This window comes from Peromyscus leucopus, chromosome 1 (assembly GCF_004664715.2).
Source record: "Peromyscus leucopus breed LL Stock chromosome 1, UCI_PerLeu_2.1, whole genome shotgun sequence".
Lineage (NCBI taxonomy): Eukaryota > Metazoa > Chordata > Mammalia > Rodentia > Cricetidae > Peromyscus > Peromyscus leucopus.
In genome coordinates, this window is record NC_051063.1 from 154,176,386 (window position 1) to 154,203,237 (window position 26,852).

General features: G+C 49.3%; 1 protein-coding gene across 11 annotated transcripts in view; it reads left to right on the top strand.

Annotated features, from left to right (window-relative positions):
• Positions 1–26,852, top strand: part of Nav2 (neuron navigator 2) — a 362,047-nt gene that overhangs the window by 219,559 nt on the left and 115,636 nt on the right. For all 11 annotated transcript variants that reach the window (XM_028880150.2, XM_028880151.2, XM_028880152.2 and 8 more), the window contains one exon: positions 21,931–22,053. In XM_028880150.2, the coding sequence (XP_028735983.1) occupies positions 21,931–22,053 (123 nt within the window). The remainder of the gene's footprint in view (positions 1–21,930; positions 22,054–26,852) is intronic.

Sequence of the window (26,852 nt, forward strand, 5' to 3'; positions counted from 1 at the left end):
AACACTTGCTAAGCCTGCCTCCATCCCTGAAAACACAGCTGGAGGGTTCTGCTGTGAGGCCAAATTAGCAGATTGACTTTATACGCCCAGTGCAAGGCAGGCCACTCAATGTCTTTCTAACCCACTTCTTTTTCTTTACATCAACTGACACGGTTGTATCAGGACTGGCCACTTTTTCCAGAATCTGCTCAATAAGACATTTATGAGACAAATGATGGCGTGGACAGTGAATGGACGAGAAACACTGTCAAAGGTCCGAGCCCCACGCAGCCTCTTAGGAGCCCTGTGCTGTTGAGCATGTCATCTAAGCTCCCTAGACTCTTCGGTTGCCAGACGCACACTTCAACCTTCTAGTTAGCCCTCTCATTGAGGTTGCATCCTGTTCCAGACGCTTATCTCACAAAGACACAACATCTCCACCGGGACCTAGATGTCCTATCGGCCTGTAACATCTGGGTACTTGGAAACAGCGCATCGACAAGCTCGTATCCAGCTGTTCCTTTGGCTTAGGGGAAACAGCCTCAATGTCTGAGCAGTCTTTATCAGGTCAGAGGGGAGAATGTTTGCAGAAGCTGACAGCAAATGTACTCAGAAATCTACTATGGAAGTAAGGTCTAGTTTCTGAAAACATGTGGCTATATTTTTTTTATATGATGCAAGGCCCTAGCTTAGTCCAGAAGCTGCTTTTCATGCATAACTCATGTTCTTTGTGTGCGCACAATGGAAGCCAACAGCACTGCATCACTGGAGAGTCTAGCTAAGAGCTGGATGGACAGCGCAGTCGTTTCTCTGTGTGTTTGTCACACTGTAATGTGTAAGCACATTATGCATCTTCATCTGGCCCTGCGGCTTCTTCTATCAGGCTGATTGATATAATTGGGCACTGATTATAATGGAAAGGTAACTAAAGTGACAGATGAAGGTGTCTCTTAGCAAGTCTGGATGTCCTGAGTCAGTCCTGTGCTCAGATTCTAAAACTTCAGAGTACCATGTGGCACAGAATAAAATTATGAGGGCAGACTTAGCATCCATATGTTTTGAAGGATTTTTTTCTTTCCTTTTCAAAGGCAGCACTGGGTTGTATAATCTTCTGAAGTATAAATATGCAACCCTTCCTGGAAGAAAAAAAAAAGGCCATTTAAACTTAACCTCAAAAGCTCCCTTGCTCTAAGAACCTTTGGCGGCTTCTGTGGCCTTTGAAAACGGCTCTGAACTAAACATGGAAGAGTCTGGGTGGTTTACCCCTCCATCTCCCGTGACTTCCCCAGCTGTGGCCCCTCTGCACTTGCCTGCCTATGGCTGTGCCACGTGCGCTGTTGACAAAAGCTGAGTCTTGTGTCTGCAGCGCTCTGCGCTTGGGACATGCCGCTTCTCCCTGCAGCTCCTTCCGCCAGCAATCCTGTCCGAATGTGCTGAAGCACACCACCCCGTAGACATGCTCCCCTAGCCAGGTCTGCTTCTGTGGTTCTGTTGGCCTTGGCTCATCCCTAAAGTAAGCCTCATCAACCAGGTAAGCCTTTGACCGAGAAGAACTGGCTGATGTCACAGAACAGGGGTGAAGAACAGGAGAAACCTGAGATTTAACCCTTGCTCTACCAAATGACCTGGAACAAAGTCTTAGTATTGAAAATTAGAGATGGTACCTGTCATCAGGCGAAGAGTCAGCGGTCCTTAAGTACAGGTGTGCATAGATGTATGCATGCATGCATGCATGCGTAAACGAGTCTGTGTGTTTTCTCTGTAGGAGCTTTCCTAAGTCCAGATACTAGGGCACAGTAGGCATTTGATATTTTGTGATCGGTCTATTTGTGGTGCCCACCGTGGCAGGGCCTTGGGCTTGTGGAAATTTTTCCCCACCAACTGAAAACCCAGTGGTCCTGGTCACTGAAGACTCAGGGAAAGGAAGCGTGGCCTGTAGTGCCATCTAGTGGCCAATAGGGATGTTGCTGTGGCCCCACTGCTTTTGAGTGGTACAGGCCATGGAGGTTGCTTCTCCGCTGTGGATGTCCAGCCTGGGAGAGAAAACAAGGCTTCGAGCAGTCTTGTCTGCAGCGGTGACATCTGCATGGCCTGAGTTCCCCTGCTCAGTAGCAGGCAGTACTCTGTCAACAGAGGTGGTCAGATCTCTACCGGGAGACACTGTTCCTCAGAAATCAAGGAACCTACCCTGCTGAATGGCCTATAACTCCATCAATCCTTCAGATGTGCCTCAGACAGCCCAGAATGATATTATAATGTGCCTAAGACTTGGGTTTTAAATAGTGGCCATATATTTTTTTACAGTTCTAGAGGCTGAAAGGTATGATAGGTAACAGTGAGGCCTCTCTTTCTGGTGTAAAAATGGTGGCCATTGTCTTTGCATGGCAAAAGAAGAAAAAGCTTGTGTTTCCCCTTCTTAGAAGGATGCCAGTCCCATCCTAAAACTCATTTGTAAGGCTTCATGGAGACTAAATTACCTCCCTTCCCTAGGGTCCTACCTCCTGATAGCAGCCCAAAGCATTCAGTCTATACAGGATGTTTCTGCTTGCAGATATCACTTACATGAGCAATATCCTGGCTTTCCCCTCCCCCATTACTGCCAGGTCTCCTCTCTAAAACCTCATCTGGCTACATCCAAGCACAGGTGGTGACATTGTTCTCTCAGGTCATTTGACATTGGAGATGTCTGTGAGAGGAAGCAGTTCTACCTTAGGGTTACTCTGCATGTGCCTGTACATGAGTGTTTGAGATATGTATGCACATGCCTATGTGCAGAAGGGAGATCCACAGTGGGGAGGCAAAACCATACCTGTCACATGCTCTGAAGAGTAAGGTCACATCTGTCTCGAATGCTCACACATCTTCGTTGTTTGACACGGGGGCAGTCCCATAGTAAACAGTTCATGAAATGAATGAATGCTTCAGTTGGCCTTGAGAATAGAAGACCAAGCCAGGAGGCGGTGGCGCACGCCTTTAATCCCAGCACTTGGTAGGCAGAGCAAGGCAGAGATCTCTGTGAGTTCCAGGCCTGCCTGGTCTACAAAGTGAGTTCCAGGACAGGCTCTAAAGCTACACAAAGAAACCCTGTCTCAAAAAACAAAACAAACAAAGGATGGCATACACTCTAATCCCAGCACTCAGGAGGCAGAGGCAGCTGAATCTCTGAATTCAAGGCCAGCCTGGTCTACAGAGAAAATCCCAGGATGACCAGGACTACACAGAGAAACCCTATCTTGGGGGGGGGGAGCAGGGGACCACCCCCCTTCCCCTGGATGAGTATATGTCTGAAGTCAAAGTACCTTTGAGCCCAAGGCCCTAGCCACCTGTTCTCCTGGCTTCTTAGCTTCCCCTTTCACTGACAGCAGGAAAGAGAATCAGCACAGAATGCACCATGTGTGGGCAAGGGCACTTGTCCACACACACACACACACCCTCCACACTCCCCCCCCCCAACCCCCTTGAATGTGGTGGGCTGTTGTTGCGTGAGGTTGTCTCACCAGGCAGCCAGCAGGTGGCGTCAAGTCCAGTTCTTAGCTTGAAAGGCTCTCTTCCTTACCTGGTCAGTCCTCCCCATTGTCGGCTTAGGATGGGCCCCAAGCAGCTTGCCAGGCTGCTGGCGCAGGCAAACTGATAGGAGAGGAAGACTGTGTATGCGATTCCCTGGAGCCAAGATCAGTGACCTGTGGGGAGGCTGTCCCGAAAGGCCCTGCTTCAGGCAGTCTCCAGGAGGGTGTGGCGGGAATCTGACTTGGAAAGGACCCCAGCTTGTAGGATCCTGCAAAGCTCAGGTAGTTTCTCCCACCAGTCCCTGGACTGACTTGGCAGACACTCGGAAGATTGACCATCATGGGAAGAAAGGGGGCCTTTTTCGCTGGCACCTCTGTGTGTTCACCAACCTAGGGGTTTTCCGAACCCCGTAGTGGAGGGTTTTGATGGACATTCTCCTGTGTAACCATGACCACTTACTCACCAGTAGTCTGCTTTAAGCACCAATCACACAGTTGGTTCCTTTGGCAACCAGCCCCCATCCACAAATTGTCAGCTGGGCAGCCCCGATGCAGGTATGGTAGAGAGGTGCCTGTGAGTTCTGAAAGGAACTCTTCTCACCCCATCCCTCAGGAAATTCCTGAGAATTTGGGGCGCTTGCTAATAACGAAGAGCAGAAGCCAAAGTATATCACAGTATAACAGCGATATTGGGGTGCCCTCTGGGAGTTCTAGGTTCATCACACAGTTGAAACCAAAACCAAAGGAGGTTTATTAGAGAATGACGTGTGTCTAAAGAAGAGCAAGGATGAGTTCATGGCTCCAGTGACCCCCGCTACACAAAGGATGGGCGTTTCTGTCGCATTGCGTGGGCCTTTCACTCATCGGCACGGGCTTTTCCTAGAATGTTCTGTCACGTGTTGTTCTCTGGACATCTTCACGTGTTCATTAGCATCATCTCTGCCCCTTCCAGTGGAGGGATTTAGTCTGAAGTAGGTTTTCCAGCCCTCCTCTTGGCCAACTGGGTTTCTTGAATTTTATAAGGCTTTATGCAAGGCTTGCTAGGTCTCATTCCCTACCCTGTTCTCCTGCCTCTGTAGTGAGTCCCTTGCTCCAACTGTGCAACCCTCTTGCTAGTACCTTCTGACTAAGAGCATAAGAAGCTCTGTTTAAACGGGGTAACGAGCTGCATCCTTGGGCACTCTCTGGCTTCACAAGCTTTCTTGTTCTTCCGGTGAAGGTGACTTCCTGGAGCTAAGGGGTGTCATCAGTCACCTGTTAGCATGGAGAGCCAATGTGTGGGGCCTCTAGGGGAAGTCTGGAAACAGTGCAGGGCTTTTGTAGGCTCTTGATTCTGTGAGAAGTCAGTGACCCTCATCTGAGGATAATGTTGCTTGGAGTGGCCGTGACAGCCAAGCGGAATGACACAGGCTGATGATGTCTGAGTGGCCGGGGCCCTGTAGACCCTTCTAACTCTCTCTGGCCATGGTGATAAGACACCAAGACCCAAGGACATTGAATGTGTGCATCCTGCCTAGCTTAGCCTGGTTCAGAGACGTTCTCAGAATCCATCCGCTCGCTCCAGCTCATCCCCAGTCTCAGATGATAGAGGCTAGTGAATGCTCTCCTGAGAAGGAGTCAGGGCTGAGATGGAAACCTATCCCATAGACACCTGGTTTAGTATGAGCGTTAAATACTCCACTGACAGCCACTGTGCTGTGTCAGAGAACCCCATGGTGACTGATCAGCACCCCGCAAGGCTCCCCTTCCTTTCCCCACTCCTGGCCTGCACTGTCAGCTGTCTTGTGGGAGAATATTCCTTTCCCATCTCAGGGTTCCATGTGGGTAAACAGTCTCAGCAAGTACACACCCATGTCTGGAGTGATTCAGCTAGGCCTCAGGTGTTCACCAAGGGGAATTCCACATAGGAGCCATTCATCAGTGCTGCAGACACTCTTCATTTAGTAGAATTCAGCTGGCAGGTGTTTAGCAGGTATCTCCGCCCCAGCCCCTGGCTGTGCCCCGGGGTGTAAATTTGTTTTCCAGGGTGGATCACTGGATAGTCTTTCTTGTACTAAGACTGGATCCTTGAACCTACTCTCTAGTGTAAACCGGCAGCCCTTGAACTCACACTAGGAAGCGACATTTCCACATGCAGGGAATATACCCGACTCTGTAGCTTTGGATGCATTGTCAAAAATGGGGGATAATGTTTCCTTTGCCCTTCTGTGTCCTAGCTCCAACTCCAAAGTTCAGATTTTATACGATACTGTTCTTAAAGGCCCTGAAATATTTTAAACCCCTGGAAGACATGAAAAAACGGCCTCCCCGTTTGCTGTGTGCTTGCGGCCCGTATCCTCCTCCCTCCCTCTGCTGGAGAGCCGTAGTGGACAGAGCCCTCCTTCTCCGCCCCATGCTTTGATGAGCATATATTGAAGAGAGCACTACTGCACAGCACAGGGTGGGACCGCCGCTCCCCAGTGTTCCGCTCCCCAGTGTTCCTTGCTAAGCCTTTGTGCCTCTCTCGTCTAGAAATGCCAGCTCACGTTAGCTTTTATCTTAAAAGTGAGCCACTGGCGCTGCAAATCCCTTCCCAGTTGCTTTTGCCCAGCTGGCAGCTAGAATGGCCTTGACAGATTTATGGTGGCAAGGTTGGAGAATACCGGATTGGAGTGGAGATGAATCTGAAGAAAAGCACCTGGATTGAGTTGGGAGTGTCTTGGCCCTGAGACAGTAAGCCCATGCTGAAAGACTCAGAAGGGAGGCAGACGCTGAGTGTGCCTGGGCGCTGATCAAGATAAGAAGCTGAAGTTTCCTTGTGAGCAACCTCCCATCATGCTGTGCTGCAGACGCTTCCCAGTGGGAGTCACAGGACCTGCCAGCCATTGCTTAGGGAAAGGGCTTCATTTTCTAAGTCTGTTTTCCATGTGTTACATGCCAGGGAACTGTATCTCTTTGCTTCTGAGTCCTTTATTCTTTTTAAGACATATTCAAAGATGGGGATGTGCTGCTTCTGTGCACAAGGACCAGACAGGACCCCCAGGAACTGGAGGATATTAGTTGATTTTAGGGAATTAACCATGCTGTAATGGAGACAGGCAAGTCCAAAGTCTCCAAGTTCTGGGACCATCCACAGTTATGATTCCCTTCTCAGGATCTGCCTGTTTTAAAGCCTGCAATTGCTTAGATTATATATACACACACACACACACACCTATAATAAATATCTTCTGGGTTAAATATGAATCTCTTTGAAGCAAGAACTTCATCACATCTAGACTAGGATAGCTAGGTATCACAGCCTAGCCAAGTTGACACGTACAATTAACCACCCAGTCTGTCACAGGCCTTATGTGGAGTCATGAGAATGAGTTGTCTGAGATGGGAGATCGCTCACCTGTATTCCTCAAACAGAGAATGTCATGGCAGGGGCTCCAAGCTAGAGCATCCTGTAGGGAATCGGACCATGGTTGAGAGTCTGTGTGTGCCTCAGAGGAAGCATTGTACCCCTCCCCAGGCCGTCAGTGTCCCAAAAAGTCTCCTGAGAAGGAGCAGGTTTGTTTCCTCGTCTCATTGCCGAGCTAGTGGCAGACAGACACACTGGCCAGAACACCTCTGGTGGCTGACACCTTCTGAGACTCGAATGTGAAATGATGCGCGTGTCTAAGGAGGGGCCTTCATGTCCTTCTAGCCATAAGTCACGGCCGTCTCTCCTTCTTGATTTTGGGAAGGGGAGGCAGGGATCCGTGGTTTCCTCTGCTGCATGTGGGAGTCTGGGTCTCTCTTGCCAGAGCTGTGTCTGTAATCAGCTGGTCATCTCTTTTGCGATTAGGAATTTCATATATTTGAGGCAGGAAAGGGTGAAGTCAACTGGAGTAGTCAGTTGTGAAGACCAGATGTGGTGTTGGCTCTGTGGAGGAGGAGGAAGGCTGTAGAGTCGACTCACCATGCCTGCTCACCTGTGCCTACTTGCCTCTGAGCCACAGGTTGGGCGGCCTCTGTGGTGTTCCAGGTATATACAAGGACTGTCTCACCTCTTCTTCAACTGGCCAGCCAGTTCTTTGAGATGGAGGCCAGTGTCATCCCCTATTTACCATTTTCATTGTTGTTGTTGTTGTTGTTTTGGTTTTTGTTTCTTTGGTTTGGTTTGATTTTTTTTTTTTTTTTTATTCAGGGTTTCTCTGTGTAGCCCTGGCTGTCCTGAAACTTGCTCTGTAGGCCAGCCTGGCCTCGAACTCACAGAGATCCTTTTGCCTCTGCCCCCACCCCCCACACCGAGTGCTGGGAATAAAGACATGAGCCACCACTTCCCGGCTCCTTATTTACCTTTGAGGAGACTGAAGCTGAGAAAGGTTGAGTTACTTGGCTGGGTCACATGGGTAGCAATAGCTAGAACCAAGCATTTCCTGAAGCTAGATTCAAACTCTGGGCTCGCAGGCCTTCTCCAGTGTGGCTTCTCACTTGAGGAGGAAGGCTAGAAGGCAAGACTTGAAAGGAAGATTCTGCAACCCCGGGAAAGGTAAAGCCAGCTAGCTAGGGGTGTTCAGAGGCTGGGGCTCAGAGCACTGGGCTGCTAATAGGAACTGTTTAACCCGTCAAAGTGCATAGAATAGGTATCCGTGGAGTGCTGATATCCCGGGGCATCTGTATCACACACACACACACACACACACACACACACACACACACACACACCCAGGGCTCAGGGACCATTGAAGAAGAGAAGGTGGAAAGATTGTAGGAGACAGAGGATGGGGAGGACCCAGGCCAACCAGTGTCTTCTAGACATTAAAGGACAGCTGCACTCCTGAACTCATATCAGCTGTGGTTTCCTGCATGAGACCTGCACAAGATTAAACCAGTGGACATTCCAGCTTGACATCAGCCCCTACCCCTGACTGATGAGTAACCGTTGGAGGCCACTGGGGGAAGAATAGTCATCTTAAAGGAAAGGGTGTGACCATGAGCCAGGTAAATGTGGGTGGTCCTTGAGGATTAGCCTGCCCTGGAGGCCCTGGGAAGACAAGGCACAGTCTAGCATCTGACAGTGTGTCATCACGCCCATCCCAGAGAACCGAAAACTGAGCACAAGAGGAGTGTCTTGCTCCCTATCACAGAGTTGCTAAGGGTTATAGCCATTGAGACCACAGCATTCTCTCTTCCAGTGCTGCCCCCTGCTGGGTGTTTCTAATGTTTTCACTCTCCGATGCCTGCCCTTCCTTGGATTGATAGAAGAAGAATGAGTAAGGGGGTTATTGAGTGTTTCCTAGTTGGATAATGTCGAAGGTTTGTTCTTGGTGCCAGGTTATAGGGAGTTCAGAGCAAGGCTGAGGTTTGTTTTGGAAATGAATGATGGCACAGAGCTCCAAGCCTGGGGCATAGCATCTACACTTGTAGAAACTAGATATGCATAGTGTAGAAGGCATTCAGTGAGTAGTGGGTTCCAAAGAACCAAGCTGCAACCACAGATGGAATTTAGGCTTGCGTTTTTCATTGCCCACAACACTAAGATGACCTGTGGTTAAAGTGCAAAAGAATGTGCTAGAAACTAGAGCTGCCAGGTTGTGGGTGGGGCTGTTTGGGGAGGACAGAAACGTCGGACTCCCGGTCCTCAGTGTTTTCAAGTCTGGAACTCGGTGTATCCAGGAGACTGCAGGGTGATTCCTCCAAAGGAAGATCTTCCAGCTGTGGATGCAGGATGCCCCGGTTCCCACAGGAGTCACTGTGTCCGCTGCCATAGGAACAGAACTGGGTGTTGCTTTCTGGACTAAAGTATCCTGGAAAGACAGGGCTCCATAGGTCAGGCCAGACTAGGGAATCTGGAGAGACCTAAAAGGTGATTCTTCTAAAAAAAAAAAAAAAAGAATTAACCCATGCCTATTCTAATAAACACAAAGATCAGAAGGCCTCTTTCCTGCCCTGGGGGCTGACCTGACTGTGAGGGAATTGGAGATTTTGTTTGTTTTGAAACAGGGTCTTATGCAGCCCAAAGTGGCCGGATGTAGCTGAGAATCACCTTGGGCTCCTCTTCCTCTTGCTCCCTCCTCACTAGAGCTGAGGTTACAGGTCTATGCCCAGTTATCACGACACTTGGGGTTGAGCTCAGGACCTTGTCTGTGCTAAGCAGGCCCCCTCCCATCTGAGCTGCAGCACAAGCCCCGGGATAAAGGGTTCAGCGGCACGTTGGACTATGGCTACTGAGACCGACTGTCCACACAACAGCCATTATACCGCCTTGTGCACAACGAAAGCTGAGCTTGAGAAGGTGTTCAAGGTCACAACATCACACCCACTTTCTGTGTAGCTTATGGAACTCAGCTTTGCCCCCAGCCACCTTTGAATGGTGCCTTCAGCTTACTTATTCGCAGCAGCTCTTGTTTGTGGGAATAGATGCATTGGAACAAGTTAAAGGGTGAGGGAGGAGGGCGTGGGGCGGCAAAAACAACCTAAAACCATCAGGGACTCCACCCCTTAGTCTGTGTGTCACAGCTCTTGTTACTGCAGCTCCCTGTGTGTTGACTGAGGGCAAATCGTGTGTTCTGAAGCCACAGTGTTAGCCCCATTCTCCTCTGGAGTCTTTCGCCCAGACCGTGCCTTCCTCCGCCTGCCCAGCAGAGGACTCCAGTTACTGTTGGTCCTCAGTATTGCCTACGGTCTGTCAAAGGAGCTGGCTGGCTTTGCCTGTGTGCTTGTTCACCTGGCTCCTGAGTAACTCCGGGCTTCATCCCTCCACCCCCGTAGCTCAAGCAGCTGCCTTGCTATATAGGAAGAGAGGTGTCCACATAACCGTCTGTGTCCTGTCTGCCTGCTCGGAGGACACACCTGCCAATCATCCTGGCAAAGGGAACATCCTCCCGAGTGCTGAGAATGCACTGCCATGCTCAGCCTGTGTGGTGCTGGGAACCGAACCCAGATCCATTGCAAAAGCAGCAAGTGCCCTCAACTGCTGAGCCATCTCTGCAGATTCTGTTTGCTTGTAATATATGCAATGTTATTATTATATGTGTATGTAGAGTATATGCGTGTGAACTAGCTTCTTCACCCCAACCCAGGGCTTCCTTGCCAATACTTTCAGAATGCCGCTTGAAGGTCCCTCCTCCATGAAAGCCTCTCTGGTGCTTATCCCTGTTTTTATCCTTGTTGAGCCCCATACGGGCAGCTGTAAAGTCAAGGACCTGGATTCTTGTATCCCCAGCATGCAGGCTGGTGTCTCCCTCACAACAGCAGTTCCTGAAGTCATCGTTGAAAAAAAAAATGCCACAGTCTTGAATGTGAGCCACCTCTAGAACAAATACCCACATATAGCCCTTCTGTAGCCAGCCCTTTCTGCGGCCCTCCCCTCTCCCAAGGGCCTCCAGGAATCTGGTTTTTACCTCGTGACTCAGTCTGCAGAAGAGGCATGTCTCAGTTACAAGTCAGTCGCCCCTCGCCACGTGTTCTCCGGACACCTCGGCATTTCTCTCTGCTACGGTTTTGTTAAAGACGAGGCGAAACTTGTGTGAACCTCAAGCACAGTGCCATACAGTTGCTCCCCAGTGTCAGGGAGGTGGAGGCTCTTCCCCTGACCCATCTGCTGAAGCCAGAAGAGCAAGAGACCCTGGGTGTCTTCTAATTCCATCTCCCAGGGCTCTAGTCATCTTCTGGAGAGACCATAGAAAACTCAAAGCCAGCACACATGCTCCTGACGGTAAAGGAACGTGAACTTGTGTCATGTGACACTTTGGGAGTTAGGGAGCAAATCAGAAACTGTGGGACAGCAGGTTATAGCCATCCCAGAAGCTTAGCCAGGAGGTCTTAGCATGTTGGATGTGCTTGGCGAGAGGACTTCATGTGCACAGGAATGTGTATGCATGTAGAGGTCAGAGGACAGCCTTTGGGTGGCCTCACTTTCCTACCTTGTCTGAAAAAGGGTCCCTTGCTTGCTGTGTTACCCAGATAACTAGCCCACAAGCTTGTAGAGATTCCCCTCTCTCTACTTTGCACTTTCTACGGTGCGGTGCCGGGATTACAGATGCTCACACTTCGAAGTCCAGCTTTTATGTGGGTTCTTTGGGGTCTGACTCAGGTCCACCAGCTTGTGCAGGAAGCACTTACCCACTGAGCCACCTCCCCAGCCCAGGAGGGATTCTTCTGACAGTGCATAGGTGTCTGATTATGATATTCCTACATAGTCCACCACCACATGTCTCCGTGCTCTGAGTTCATCGTGGCTAATACTCCTGACCTCACCAGCCATCTGGATCTCCACCAGGGAGACAACTCTAAGGCCTGGAGCTCTCTCAGTCTAGTCCACTCGTTAACTGATATTTCAGAAGGGGCCTGAGGTTATGGGCACAGCTGTATCAGCTTCAGCCTAGGTCCTATTAACATGGGTGGACATTGCCTCTTGCCACAGCAGAAACCAGGACCAGGCTGGCCTCAAACTCACAGAGATCTATCTGCTCTGCCTCCCAAGTGCTGGGATTAAATGCGCCACCACACCTGGCATTTTCCTATTCCTTAAGTTAAATTTCTGTATATAGATGTTTTGCCTGCACGTGTGTCTGTGGCTAGTGCCTGCAGAGGCCAGAAGAAGGTATTGGGTTCCCCGGAACTGGAGTTAGGGACAGTTAGGAGCCACCATATGGGTGCTGGATATTGAACCTGGGTCCTCTAGAAGAGCCCCCAGGGCCCTAACCACTGAGCAGTCTCTCCAGCCCTGGACACATGACTTTTGCAGAGCTATAAACACAGACGAGTTCGTGTGTAGATGGGTGTAGGCTAACTCTCAATGAAGTGGGCTTGTCGGTGGTGACCATGTTCCACATTAACATAAAATATTAATATAGGTCAGCCTTTGAGGGGAGCCAGGAGCCAGGAAACTCAATCCTTATTGCACAGCTTTCTTATAAACCTTAAAATGCTCTGAAAAATCAAAGTATTTCTTTAAAAAAAAAAAAATTAGTTTCAACCCTGCTAAGGACAGCCAACAACCAAGAAGCCCTGACCCTGGAATGCGTGTTTTTCTCGGACTCCCTACTGATTCAGGCACATCTGAGTGGTGAGACTTCCTGGGTATCAGTGTGTCTCCATTCAGCATGTTTCATGCCAAGAAAGAGCTTAAAGGGGCTTTGTCTAGAGAGCAGTCTCCTGTGTGTTAGGATGCGTCTCATCTTTCACAGGGTGGACAGAAAGCTTCCTGCTGGTGCTAGAAATATTTGCTGCAATCCACACTAGCAGTTGAACCACAACAAAGAGATTTCAAGACAAAACGCCGGGTACAGGGGCCTGCCCATTTTCCCATTGGGGCAGTGTTTCTTCAGAGTGATGTGCCACGGTTCCCATTTTAAACAAGCGTTCTCATGGATCATGATGAAACTTTTGCACTTGCCCATTTATTTCAATAGGAGATGCTAAGGACACTCTGGTTATAGTTCTTGGCTTTCTGTCATTTAAGGATGCGTTTCATTAGCATAGTTTTAGCTTTTCAAATGTTAAAACTCTTGGGCCAGAGAGACGGTTTGTTGGGTAAAGGCGGTTTGTTGGGTAAAGGCGGTTGCCACTTAAGCCTGAGTTCAATCTGCAAACCCATGGCTGTAAGGAGGAGGGGGCTAGGGCCATGGCTCAGTGGTTAGGAGCACTTGTTGCTCTGGCCAAGGACTCAGGTTCCATTTCCACCACCCATGTGGCAGCTCACAACCATCCCTAACTCCACTCCCAGGGGATCCAACGCCCTCTTCTGGCCCTGAGAGGTACCAGACATACATTTGATGCTCACACAGACATAAATGCAAGGCAGCCACACTTAAAGACTTTTTTAAGGTAAAATGAGAGCACCAACTTCATAAAGTGGTCCTCTGGCCTACACACTCACACACACACACACACACTAAACTTAAGATTCTTTTCTTTTGTGTGCCATGTGTACCTGTCTGTGTATATATGTGAGTATATACTTATGTTTGTGCTTATGGATGTATGTACACATGTACAGAGCCAAAGGCTGACATTAGGTTTAATCCTTTGCTGCTGTCCACCTTTCATTTTTTCCCTCCCTCCCTGCCTTCTTCCCTCCCTTCTCCCCCCCCCTTCTCTCTTTCTTTCAGACAGGGTATCACTGTATCACCGTGATTGGCCTGGAACTTTCTGAGTAGCTCAGGCTAGCCTACAACTCACAGAGACCCGCCTGCCTCTGCCTCCCCTGTTCTGGGATTAAAGGTGTCCACCACCACCACCCAGGGCCTACACACTCACACACACACACATACACACATACATACACACACACACACACAGTTTTTAAGACAAGGCCTCTCACTGGACCTGGAACTCACTGGTTCACTTAGGCTGGCTGACCAGTGAGCTCCAGGGGTCTGTATTACTCCACCTGCCGCTGCCAGTACTGGACTTACAGAGACATGCCACCCCACTCCTTGCTTTTCTGTGAGTGCTGGGGATCTGAGCTCAGACCCTCATGCTTATATAACAGGAAGTCCATCTACTGAGCCATCTCTTTAGCACTGCCCCACCCCCCACTGAAATTCTTACAGCCAATCTATGTGTGTAGATCCTTAGGTGAGCTAAGCTCAAGTCCTCTGGAAAGTAGTGTTGCGTAGACTTTTGTTAAAATACGGAGCACCCCACTTCATTTTGAGGAAGACCACAGACCATGGTATGGCGTTTTCCTACTGTGCTGACAGTTCCGCTCTTGGGTCCACCCCTCTGGCAGGAGTGTGGTAAGAGTAAGATGGCGCAGTGATGAGGCCAGGTCCCCTGGGTGCCGCAATCAGGGGGCGAGGGAATACCGACGCTGCCAGGTGCCACTGCTGAGTCCCCTACTGCAAAGGAGAGTCTCACAGAGCTGAAGGGACCACACGGCCAGTCAACAGCCCGTCATGCCGCCTGGAGGCCTGAGAGCCAATGCAATCGAATGCAGATGTGTAAAATGGGGGCCCTGGCTTCTCCTGGGGTCCAACGAGTTTTAGGTAGTGACTTCAAAACTACTTTTGGTTGAATTTGTTTTTAAGATTTTAATTGTAGTGTTACTGAAATATGGCCTATGTTTTAAAATATACCTCCCCCAAAGCCATAAGAATCCAAAGGGCAGGGTGTCTCATGTGGTGGTGCACAGCTGTAACCTAGAAGCCAGGTGTAGACAGAAGCATCTCAAAGTGTGGGACCAGCCTGGGCTGCAGAGAGAGACCGTGTCTAAAGAACAACAGAGGCGTGCCAAGAATAGGTCTGCTAGAGGAGCCTGTGCTTCGACGCTCGTGGGTCACCCTGTGCTGGGCAGAAGTCACTGTTGTTCCGTGTTTGGATCCTCTAGTTGAAGTGTAAGGTCTGACTTGAGCAGCCCGGGCACCTGCTTTTCCAAACACTGCCAGAGAGTACTGAGCCTGCTAGTTGGTTGTGAGGAGTTTATTTTGTTGTAACCCCCACATCCCAACTGTACCCTCTGTTCACCTACAGGGTGCTCTTCTGTACATGGTTTTACCAATAGAGATAACTTAATTCTGTGGCATCTGTTTCCCTCAATGAAGGTTCGGGCGGTGGGGGCGTGGGGGGGGATGAGATCCCGCAATTGTTCCTCAGCTCTAGCCTGTCTTTTCCTCTGTTGCCTCTGCTCCGGAGGCCTGCTGAGGCTTCATCTGATTAGCTCAGCAACCTCTCTTGAGGACTCCCTGAGGGGCCAGGCTCTGTTGACAAGGGCCAGCCGGAGGAGGCTGCAGGCCTCCTGGGTTCACTTCTACCGTGGCCGCCCCACCTGCTTGCTTCTCTGCATCCCGAGAACCAAGCTGGACCTCTCCACCTTTCATCCTGGCCTGGCCCCGCTGATGGATGTGAAAGTCAGGAAAGCCAGGGAAGGAGCTGGTGTCCTTTGAGCTGAGAACCTCCCCGGGGGAACAGTTCACAGCTTTGGAAGCCTGTTGGCTGAGGTTATGTGCCCCATGCTCAGAGCCAGGGTGGCTCAGCGTGGCTACAGGTGGCTGCTCCAGGGCTCAGAAAACTAAAGGAGGATGAAGCTAGAGATGTAGGTAGACCTCCCACATCCTCCTGGAAAGAAATGTTGGAAGTCTGGTGAGGTCTTGAAGAGCTAGCAGCCCCCCCCCCCACCCGGGGACAGCGGAAAGCAATGCAGAAAGGTAGGAAATGTGTCACACATCCCTCGGCCCCAGGAGGTGTTGGGAGAGTTTCCCCAAATGGCCGAGAAGAGTGTGGGTGTGTGTTGAGAGAATTGCCTATAGAAGGCATCGAGTCAGAGTTGGGAGCTTTCCTGCCTGCCCCGCCCTTGCGTGTACCTGTGGCTGTGGGTGTGTTGTCTAGTTGGGGTCATTTGTAATCCCGGGCCTTTCATCACAGGGAAACCTGAGCAAGGCAGGCTGCCCTTGTATTTTCTTCAGCAGCTGCTGTTGGGCTTTGTTTTATTTTATGTCAGGCTGGGGCACCCATTGGCAGCAAGCAATGCATTAGTATCTTTGAATGGAATTCCCTTTCATTTCATTTAAAAATAAGTAAGACTGTGCTGTGAGGAGGAGAGGAGAATCACTGAGGGGATGGCATGGTTTGCTGGGTGACATTAAGCTACACTACGTCAGCATGCTTTACTAAAAACTCCAGGGCAGAAGGGTTCCAGAAGCAAAATGCTGTCTTCGCTTAAATTAAGTGCTGCCATTTTATAATCAGCACTGAAAAATTGGCCCCGTTTTTTTGCGATCTTATTTTTGCATTTCAGATGCATCATCTCAAGTCAGACCCAGCAGCTGCCCGCCTGCCTTTGGTAAAGGTCGGTGTCTTCAAAGGGGATTAGGCAGCTCGGCTATGCTAGTGTTCAGCTTGTCCTTCTGTGACCCAGAGGGAGGTTTATCCATCTAACTTCTAAGAGGCCCTAAGCTAAAAGGATCCTTTTACAGGTTTGTCCAGAAACTCAATTTACATCCTAATAAACTCAGAGAATCAATGTCACACTGGGCTGTAACCCTGGAGAGCGCCTTGAAAGCACATGTTGTTCGGTTGCTAAAATGTGGGGCTCCGGGGCTGTCCATCAGCTCACCTCCTGCTCTCAGCCTTATGCAGCACCGGATCTGCTGATATACATGCTCACGTATTTATTTATGTTGATGTTGGCAAGGGGTCTCGCCTACGCGTAACTGTTTTAGCCCATTTTCCTATGTTCATTTCTAAACTAAAGCTGTGTCCGAAAGCTTGCAGACGAGCTGACAGGTCTTTGAAGAAAAGTAATGGCCCAGGCACGGTGTGATTTCCCTCCTCCTGTGTCTGCTAGCATTTCTTGCAGCTGGGAGGTATTTCCTTTTTCAAGCATGCTCTGCTGTGAATGCGCTCTACTAGAGTGAGTCCGTACCTGTTGGGTTCCTTCCCCAACCCCTTTCACCTCTTCCAGCTCTCCACAAAGGTGGCTTCTCTCCAGGTCAGGGATCCAGAGCGTGTGTGTGGTACTGAGGCAGACTAGGTTGAACTGTGAACTTTGAAGGTGAGAGAACGTGACCCTTCCCTGAAGGTGACTCACAAAGCGAGTTTCACTGAGCTCTATGGTATTACATCCCTGCACTTAAAGAGGGGAAAGCCATCTCTTTACCAAGCCTTGGGCTCCATGTCTAACGTGTTTTTCCAACGGATCCTGTGGGATTTCCGAAGCCTTTTCCACAGCCAGTGTCACTTTAAAAGGTTTCTTGTAGCTGGGCAGTGGTGGCGCACACCTTTAATCTCAGCACTTGGGAGGCAGAGGCAGACAGATCTCTGAGTTCAAGGCCAGCCTGGTCTACATAGCAAGTTCAAGGACAACCAGGGCTGTTACACAGAGAAACCCTGTCTCGGAAAGAAGTTGTTTCTTGCAGCTGGCAGCTGGTACATGGTCTTTGCTGCATTCTTGGGGTTACAGGGATGGTGATGTCTACCCTGCAAGTCTGATCATTCCCTGAAAGTCAAGGTGGCTCAGCCAGCATGAGAAGTGATGTTTCTGAAAAGTCTATGGGAGAATGTGGTGATATATTGTGCACCAAAAAAAAGCATTTGGTGTATGAGGATCAGGAGAGGAGGCCCAGAGGTTAAGGGTATGCACTGCTCTAAGGAACCAGAGTTCAGCTCCCAGCACGTCCATGAGGGGACTCACAGCCCCTTTGATACCAGCTGCAGAGGTGTCTGGCCTCCTCAGGTACCCGCATGCATGTACACATGCCTACACACAGACACACACATACATGTAGTTAAAATTAAGTGAACAGGGGTATGGAGAGATGGTTCAGTAGCTTAGAGCACTGCCTCTTCTCCTAGAGGACCCAGCACCCACATGGTGGCTCACAACCATCTGTGACTCCAGTCCCAGGGGACCCAACACCATCTTCTGACCTTCCTGGACATCAGGCATGTACATGGTGCACAGATATACATGCGGACAAAACACCCAAACACGAAAATTAATTTAAAACTGTAAATTAATAAATAAGTCTTATTAAAAATAGAGTACGAAATGATGGCGACATGGAAAAGTCAGTGTTCTCTGTAACACTGAAGCGGGCCAGTTTCTCTTCATCTTACTGCACTCGGGAGGTCTCAACCCCATCTCCATCCTGGTACTTCACCTCAGCCCATGCCTGCCTCAGTTCCCATGCAGTTCAGTGTTCTCCTTTATCTCTGGCGTCCCAGCCACAGTGAACTCCTCCTTTTTCCTGACTTTTCCTCTTCCATTTTCCCTGATTTCATGCTGTGCGGTTCCATGGACCTGGATGGACCTTTCCATTAGCAAACCCCAGTGGCACCTGCAGGACCAGCTTCTACAGCACTCTGACACCTGTGGCTGCCCCGCCCCACTCCAAGCCCCTGTCCTCTCACACCTTCGTGTTGCACCCCGCTATCTGGAGTGAAGAATCATTTGCCTAATTCCAAATCATCGTGAGTCTCACCAGGCAGAGGCCAGGTCTCTCACTTCTCTGGTCCCAGACTGGCATTTGTGTCCAGGAGATGATATAATCGCTGTCCTGTGATGTGGTCACTTGGAGTAGATGGTAGGAGCATTATCTATATTAGTTATAAGATGGAGCTGTTCTGGGGGTCTTGAGAAGCTTTGAAAGGTGGAAGTAAAGACCCTCAACCACTGTCACCACGGAAGCCAAGTGGGCAATGTGGGAATGGTCTGGGAGCCTGCAGCATAGGCAGGAACCCATGCGGCAAATACAAAGTATTTTTAAGACTTAATAAATAAGTCTTATTAAAAATAGAGTACGAAATGATGGCGACATGGAAAAGTCAGTGTTCTCTGTAACACTGAAGTGGGCCTGTCCTCTCACACCTTCATGTTGCACCCCGCTATTTGGAGTGAAGAATCATTTGCCTAATTCCAAATCATCGTGAGTCTCACCAGGCAGAGGCCAGGTCTCTCTGGCGTCCCAGCCACAGTGAACTCCTCACTGAGTAATGGCAGTAATTGTTTGTGTCCCCAAGGAGAAGAAAGGTGTGGTGCTGGGGCACTGGGACTCAGCCCTGGATCAGCTGTCTCCTTAGCTTGTAACCTTCCTGTCCCCACCCCATGTGAGCCTCAGATAGAGCTGCAGAAGATGAGGTGACTTTCCCTGCTGTCTTCCCAAGCCCGCAGAGCGTGAGGCTGTTGAACATCTCTGAGCCCTGGCCAGGGTTTCAGAATGGGCACAACCGTGACCGCTCTTTCAGAATCAGGGGTTCGTGTGGGGTTGGCTTTGCTGAGGCAGAAACTAGAAACAGGTGCAGAGGGCCAGCAAATGGCCCTGTGGATAAAGGCACTCGCTGCAGAAAGGGGAGAATTGGCTCCATAAAGTAGTTCTTAGACCTCTGCACCCCATACACATCACATACACACACACACACACACCCCACATACACACATACACACTAAAAAGAAGAAACTAAAAATCCTTCTCTTCACAGTGTTTGGGGGGGCGGCGCTTTGTGTGCGGGGGTGTGAGTGTGGGTCAGAAGCTATAGTCTGTCCTACCATCCCACCTCAGACATGACCGCCAGACCCTCTCTTCCTTCATTTACTTGCCCAGGTGCATGTAATTGCCCAAGTGTGTGTATTGTTTCACCAGCAATAAAAATCCAGCAGGGAGATGAGTGCTGCTAAAATTAGTTGTTTGTCCTTTGACAAGATCTCCCCAGTTGAAGAAAAAAATTGTTTATCCAACTGGCAGGGTGACTTTGCTAGGATCAAGATTAACGGCCCTGGTTAATGGTACGTGAGACTGTGTCAGGAAGGGCTCCCCCGCGTTCCTCTGAATGTTCAGTCTCAGCCTCCCGCGGAGGCTGGGCCTTCCGGTGGAGGTGTTCTCCCTTTCCCTAGTTAGATTTACAAGTTGCCCACTCCGTTAGACACTGGCTTGCTGCATCTGGTGGACAGACAGACAGCTGGACAGATGGGTGGGTCCTGGGTACAGTGGCAAATAGACCCTCCGTGGTGTGCCTTGGTTCGTGCTCCAGGTGTCAAATTTGCCAACATTGAAGCTAGACGGGGAGAACCCCTCTGGTCAGTGTGATCGAGGAATGCGTTTGCTAAACCCTCTGTGGTCGGGACTCTGCTTCATTCCTTCATGCATTCACTTATTCAAGCAAAGAAATATTTAACATACACATGGAATTGGGATGAGCTAGAGATATGGATTTGAACAAAATAATCGACCCCGCATTCTAGAAGCACACCATCTCCTGAGAGAAAAGCATTAAAAGGCAGTTATGCAAACGAGTGTTTAATGATAACTGTGATTGTCTTTATTTTAATTTTCATTAATATATAATTCATGTACCATAAAACACACCATTTTAAAGTGAGTTTTCACAGATTGCTTTTTTTAAAAAAAAATCATACTGCTAGGTGAAAAGTTCAGTCTGTTCTGCCTTGTTGGCACAACCACAAACACTTGGTTTGAGTGACTTGATGAACAGATGTATGTGTGCGCGCACACGCATACACACACACACACACACACACACACACACACACACACACACTACTGCTCACACAAAGTGGCTCCCAGGAGGATTTTCTTCTCTGCCCCTTCCTTGGCTACCCTGACTCTGCCAAACAAACTCAGCACCTCTCAATTCTATTCTCCCAAGAAAGACGTGAAGCAGGTGCAGCCAGGGTTGGCCGGTACTTCAGGGACCACTCCATACATAATAAGCTGAGAGGCCACAAGCAGGAAACCGCCCATGATTCAGCTCAGCCAACTAAGAACACAGTGACTCCCGGGACTCTGAGCTCCATGTTATTACACTTGACATACAAAAGTCTTACTTTTTCAGAAACCTAGCCGATGATTTAATGGACCCTTGCAGGATCAAAAACGATCAAGTACAGTGCTCTGCTGACTCTGCCTAAGTTTACCTCTGCTACCCATTCTCCTCTGAAAATGAGGAGGACCACCTAGCCAGTCCCTGTAGGGGGTTAGGGGAGGACCACCTAACCAACCCCTGTAGGAGGTTAGGAGAGGACCTCCTAACCAGTTCCTCTGGGGGTAGGGGAGGACTTCCTAACCAGTTCCTGTAGGGGGTAGGGGAGGACTTCCTAACTAGTACCTGCAGGTGGTTAGGGAGGATCACCTAACTAATCCCTCTAGGGTTAGGGGAGGACTACCTGACCAGTCCCTCTAGGGGGTAGGAGAGGACTTCCTAACCAGTACCTGCGGGAAGTTAGGGAGGACCATCTAACTAGTCCCTCTAGGGGTTAGGGGAGGACCACCTAACCAGTCCCTCTAGGGGGTAGGGAGTAGCCTAGGTAGAACAGGGCACAGATGTTCTGTGCTTGAAGCTCTGGCTAGTAGCTCTGCTTGCAGGGACTCTGGTTGGTAGACTTTAAGGCATCTCTTCAGAAAGCTCTGGGGGTTCTCCCCCAACCCCCAGACAATAGTGAGTCCAACAGAAGGCAGCTTGAAGCATGGCCAAGGATAAATGGGCATGAGTGTCACTCCCAGAGCCTTGTGGGAAACCTCAAAGACATCAGTGTTGTAGGTGAAACTGGGCACTGTTTATGCTGTGGGACCCAGCTGCGAGGGCTGCCACTCCGGGAGCCTTTCTCTGTCCTCCATCTTTTCCTGCCCTCTCCTCCAAAGCCTTGCCTGCTTTCTCCATCCCATAGTTGTTTTGCCCAGAGTGTGCTAAGGACTTGTCAGTTCTGTTTACATGACGTCAGTGAAACACCTGCTTGCATAATTGCTGACATTCAGAAGCATGTCATGAATACATCTGACAGCTGATTTTATTCACCCGTTCCCTTCTGCTTGGTAGATTCCCGTGAGTTTGGATTCATTAAACTTAGCCTGCTTTCTCCCCGCCCCTTAAGATCCTAGACTGAATCAGCAGCCGGGTTTTCCTTGGGCTGTAGTGACAGAGCCTGGGGAATCTTTCCTTCCCCTTAGAGCACAAGGTGCAGGGTTTCTGGATACAATGGCAAGACAATGTGCAGCTGCTTTTGACCATAGATCTGTACCATCCTCTTCTCTCAAAGGTATATGACTGATGGTGGACTTGGCCTCTACACTCGTCGCCTAAACCGGCTTCCTGATGGGATGGCTGTGGTTCGAGAGACCCTACAACGAAATACCTCCCTGGGCCTCGGAGATGCTGACAGGTAGGCATGCTGCACTTGGACTTAGCCTCATGCAGAAGCCATTTGAGAGTGGCCTGTGAAATGCTGGTCATGATAGTGGGAGAGTGTATGGGTGTGCTCTTCAGCCCACGGAGAAGCAGGGTGGCCCTGAGGTGGTACCTGCATTAAGAGCTGGCACAAAGATAGGAGAGAGCCGCCGTGGTTCCTGGATCTTGCTTGCATATGGTATCAGGCATATGTATTGGTGTGTACGTATTTGGCAGTGGTGCTGGGGGTGGAACGGGACCTTATGATGTCAGTCAGCGTTCTACCCCGAGTTACATCCTCAGCGCTAGCAAGAGCAGAGTTCAGGCTCCGGTGGTTTTGTTGCTGTTTTGACTGTTACTCAGCGTCTCTCAACCAGCAGGCCCCAGGGATCTGCCTCACTTCCTCTCTCATTAGTCAGCTTTCTAGGTATTGCACCTTGAGATATCCAGAAGGTCTCTATGTAGAGTGGAGATCAGGCCATGCCTGAGGAGGTTTTTACCAAAACCCCCTGCTGTCTGGAGCTTGGTGCTGAAGCTTGGGGTGCAAATTCAACTGACACACAGTAAGGAGCTGACATTAGTAGGGGCCAGTCGGGCTTCCAACACCGTGGTCAGACACAAGAAGAACGTGTGTCCACCCTACCGTAAAGAATGAGTGTTTGGCCTCCGGGTTTCTAGCCCTGACTCTAACATAAACCAATTTCCTGGCCTTGAGCAAGCTAGGAAATGAGGGATGCACTGTCTTTCTGGCTCTCAGTGTACAGTCTGGGTACTCGTTAGCCACCTGACTGTTCAGGAATGTTCTGGCTCATGTGACCTCCTTCCACATCTGGACTGATGAGATGTAGCAGGGAGCTTAGAGATGAGTGATTTGAAGTTCTTGTGTATTTTAGGGTAATGCTCTTGGGTTTTGGAAAGCCATGTTGTGAGGCAGCGTCTCTTTCCTGCTCCTCTCCCAGCAGGTGAGGGACTAGAAAGATGACCCAAGGTTTAGAGCACTTGCTGTTCTTCCAGAGGAGTTTGGTTCTGAGAACCCATTGGGCAGCTCACAAACCCCCTTAATCCCAGTCTCTGGAGGGTCTGATGCCCTCTTCTGGTCTCTGTGGGCACCTGCACACACATCCCACATATAAACACAGTGATACACAAACACACACACATACACACTGATACACATACACACACTGATACACATACACACACAGTGATACACATACACACATACATGCACACTGATACACATACACACACTGATACACATACACAGTGATACACATACATTTTTTAAAAAATGCCCAGTGAGTTATGTAGCTCTATGGCTTGCTTCAGAGGAGCAGGGCCACGTTATAAAAGATAAATACTGAACTATTGCCGGACAATGGAAGAGGAATCCTCAAGGTCTCTAGAGCAGCGGTTCTCAACCTTCCTAATGCTGGACCCTTTAATACAGTTCCTCGTGTTGTAGTGACCCCCCAACCATAAAATTATTTTATTGCTACTTCATAACTGTAATTTTGCTGCTGTTATGAATCATAATGTAAATGTGTGTTTTCTGGTGCTCTTAGGCAACTCCTGTGAAAGGATCCTTTGACCCCCAAAAGGGGTCAGAACCCACAGGTTGAGAACCACCGCTCTGGGGCAAGGCTAGGAAACCTGGATGGGGGGAGTGCTGAGGTCATTGTCAAGAATGCAGGGCCTGGCCCAGTGTCTATAATGCACCATATCCTCCTGAGTCCCCCAGGGTCCAGTGTGGTCATTTACACTGAGGACAACAAAAGCCTTCTTACCAAAGTTCTACCTCTAGCTTTTGTTTCTGCTATTCTATAAAATTATTGGTTTGAAAAAAAAATCCCTCCAAAGGCTGAGGGTACTTGGTTGGTAGAGTACTGACCAAGGATGCCCAAAGGCCTAGGTTTGCTCCTCAGCACTGCATTCAAGCAAACAATCAGAAAACTAGCTGGATGGTGGCCCACACCTTTAATCCCAGCACCTGGGAGGTAGAGGCAAACAGATCTCTGTGAGTTCAAGGCCAGCCTGGACTACATGGTGAGTTCCAAGACAGTCAGGGCTATGTCAAGAGGTCCTGTCTCCAAACAAATAATACAAAGGATGGGTGGAAGACAAGAAGGTAAAAGGAGGCAGGACAGGGCTTGGTTATAGAAACCTCTGAGACTGCTCTTTTTATTTTTAATTTTTTTGTGTATGGGTGTTTGCCTGCATGTATGTATGTTCACCATATGCATACAGTGCCTGCAGAGGCCAGAAGAGGGCATCAGAGTCCCTGGAACTAGAATTACAGGAGGTTGTGCGCTGCCATGAGGGTGATAGCAATCAAACCATGGTACTCCACAAGAGCAGCCAGTACTCTCAGATGCCTAAGAGCCATCTCTCAAGCCTCCAGAGCTTCACTTTCTAAAGTGTAAACCCTGCAACTCAAATCTTTATAGTGACCAGCACCAGGAGAAAGTATCCAGTATCTGCAACGCTCTCACTGGGGGTGTCATCATTTGTCCAGTCACTCTGCTTGTCCTCATCCTGTTGCAGCTGGCTACTATGTCTGTTTGCAGCCTCACAAGTTCAGCCTCCCCTTGCAGCAGAAGCCTCTGCAATGGCCGTTTATCTAATGCTTCCCTGGGGGACTGAGGGAATCATCGTGGATAACAGCCGAGCCTCTTGCCTCTTCTTGAAGATGTCAGGGTAGGATTGGAAAGACGGAAGCCACTTGTTCCATTGTGTCATTACAGCACAAATTAATGGCAACGTCTTCAGGACCTCCCCATGCCTGGTGTGATCATTTAAGGACTAAGTAGAGAGGTAGCCAAGTTAACTCAAGGGGCTTCTTTTTCAACAACAACAACAAAAGATTTATCAAATGTCTTCCTCTTTTCTATAAGTTCTAGGTTGCTAGCAAGGATATATTTGTTTGTATCCTTGTGGAATGGGCTAAATTTCTGTAAGTTTCATAGCTATTGTGACTAGTTTCATAGCTATTGTGACCATGGTGATGCTGCTCTGCTGGCTAGTGGAAATAGCTGTGGTTTTATTTCTTTCTGTGTGTGTATTCATGTTAGTGTGGGTGCACATATGTGTGTAGGTACATATGAATATATGTGTGTGTGCCAGGAGAGGCTCAAGAATGTCAGGTATTGGTCCTCAGTCCAGAAGAGGGTGTCAGGTACTTGCCTCTAGCACTCTCTACCTATGTCTTTGAGTCAGGGTCTCTCCCTGAACCTGGGCCTCTGGTTTTCTCAGCTAGGCAGGAAGCTGGCAAGCCCCACAGTGCCTCTTGTCTTTGCTTCCCCAGGAGCCAGTGTTATGGGTGTTTATAGGGACGCTGCTTAGTACATGAGTGGATCCAAACTCCAATCTCATGATTTCACAGCCATCAAGGTATCTACCCAATCCCTTTATTTTTTTGAGACTGGATTTCTCACTGACAAGTGGGCTAGGCTGGTGAGCCAGCAAACCCTGGGATCCTCCCGTCACTGCCTCCCTGCAGGTGCTACACGACTTTCAGCAACCAGACTCAGGTCCCGATCCTTGCAAGGCAAGCTCTTTCCTGAGCTTTCCAGTCCTTTGTAGACTTACTTACAGTATTCTCCAAATATTTCTTCCACGTGCCCCATGCTAAGCAAACGTTTCACAAAATCAGGTCTAACTGTAGTATAGGAAATAGTTATTTGATAGGGAACTAATTCTTTTTAACATTTATATTTTAATTTTACTGCTTGCTGGAACTTACAGCCAGCACATTATGATTTTACAAACATTGTTTATGGTAAGGACTGTGTAGGCGTGAGACAGCACAATGAGCTATCAAAGGCGTGTACCACAGATGGTAAGTATGCAAATTGGGTAGGCTCTTCTTCCCCTTGGGACTGAAAGTATGTTCTTTAAGCAATTTAAAGCGACCGGTATCCTTCCCTTACAACCAGGAAAACAAAGGCCTAAGAACTAAGATAATTTCCAGGAAGTTTTAGGTAAAAAGAGAAATCCGAGTCCTTGCTTATGGTTTCACACATGAACAGTAGGCTACTGAGGAAATGGGAAACGATGAGGACATTAGCCCCGATTAGTTCTCAGCCAAGGAAAGATGGCACACAGAGGACAGAGCACCCTGGGCTTAGGAAAGTCACTAGCCTAGGTCCTGAGACCCCAGACAGGCTATTTGCAGCATGGCCTGATGTATCACTGGAGTCACTGAAAGTCACCAGCCGGAATGTGTGTCTTCAGAGGGCCCGCAGATAAAAACTTGTCAGCTTGAGTCTTTATGTCATCAGCCAGTTCTGAGAAATAATCAAGATGATAAATTCAAAATGCCAAGTCCCCTTGATCTCCTGTCGCTCTTCAGGTCTGTCACCCTGAGTCCCAGTCCCTTCCCGATAGTGATCCGCGACTATGTCCAGTGAAGTAGAACCAGCCAGCTGTGGAGGGAGCATCAGCTGGAGCAGATGGAGGTGGCTCATTACACACAATAGGCCCCAGATAACAATGAAGGGCACTTGCTGAGGAGGAAGAAGTGTGACATGCAGGGTTGAGAGGCTGGCTGTCAGTCAAATGGTCTCTGCACGGAGCACTGCATCCCCTGAACATGTCGGGAATTCTTGGATTCTAGCAAGTCAGGTGCTTTATAAGCAGAAAGCTCAGTAGAAAGTTGCCCCTTGTGACTCTTTCTTGAACACTGCAAAGGGGTGTGTCCAGGGACACTGTGTCCAGGGATCTTGACAATCCTTATGGATTGGCAGGCAACGGACTTGGAGGAGCACGTACTTGGAGGAACACTTAGATAGATGC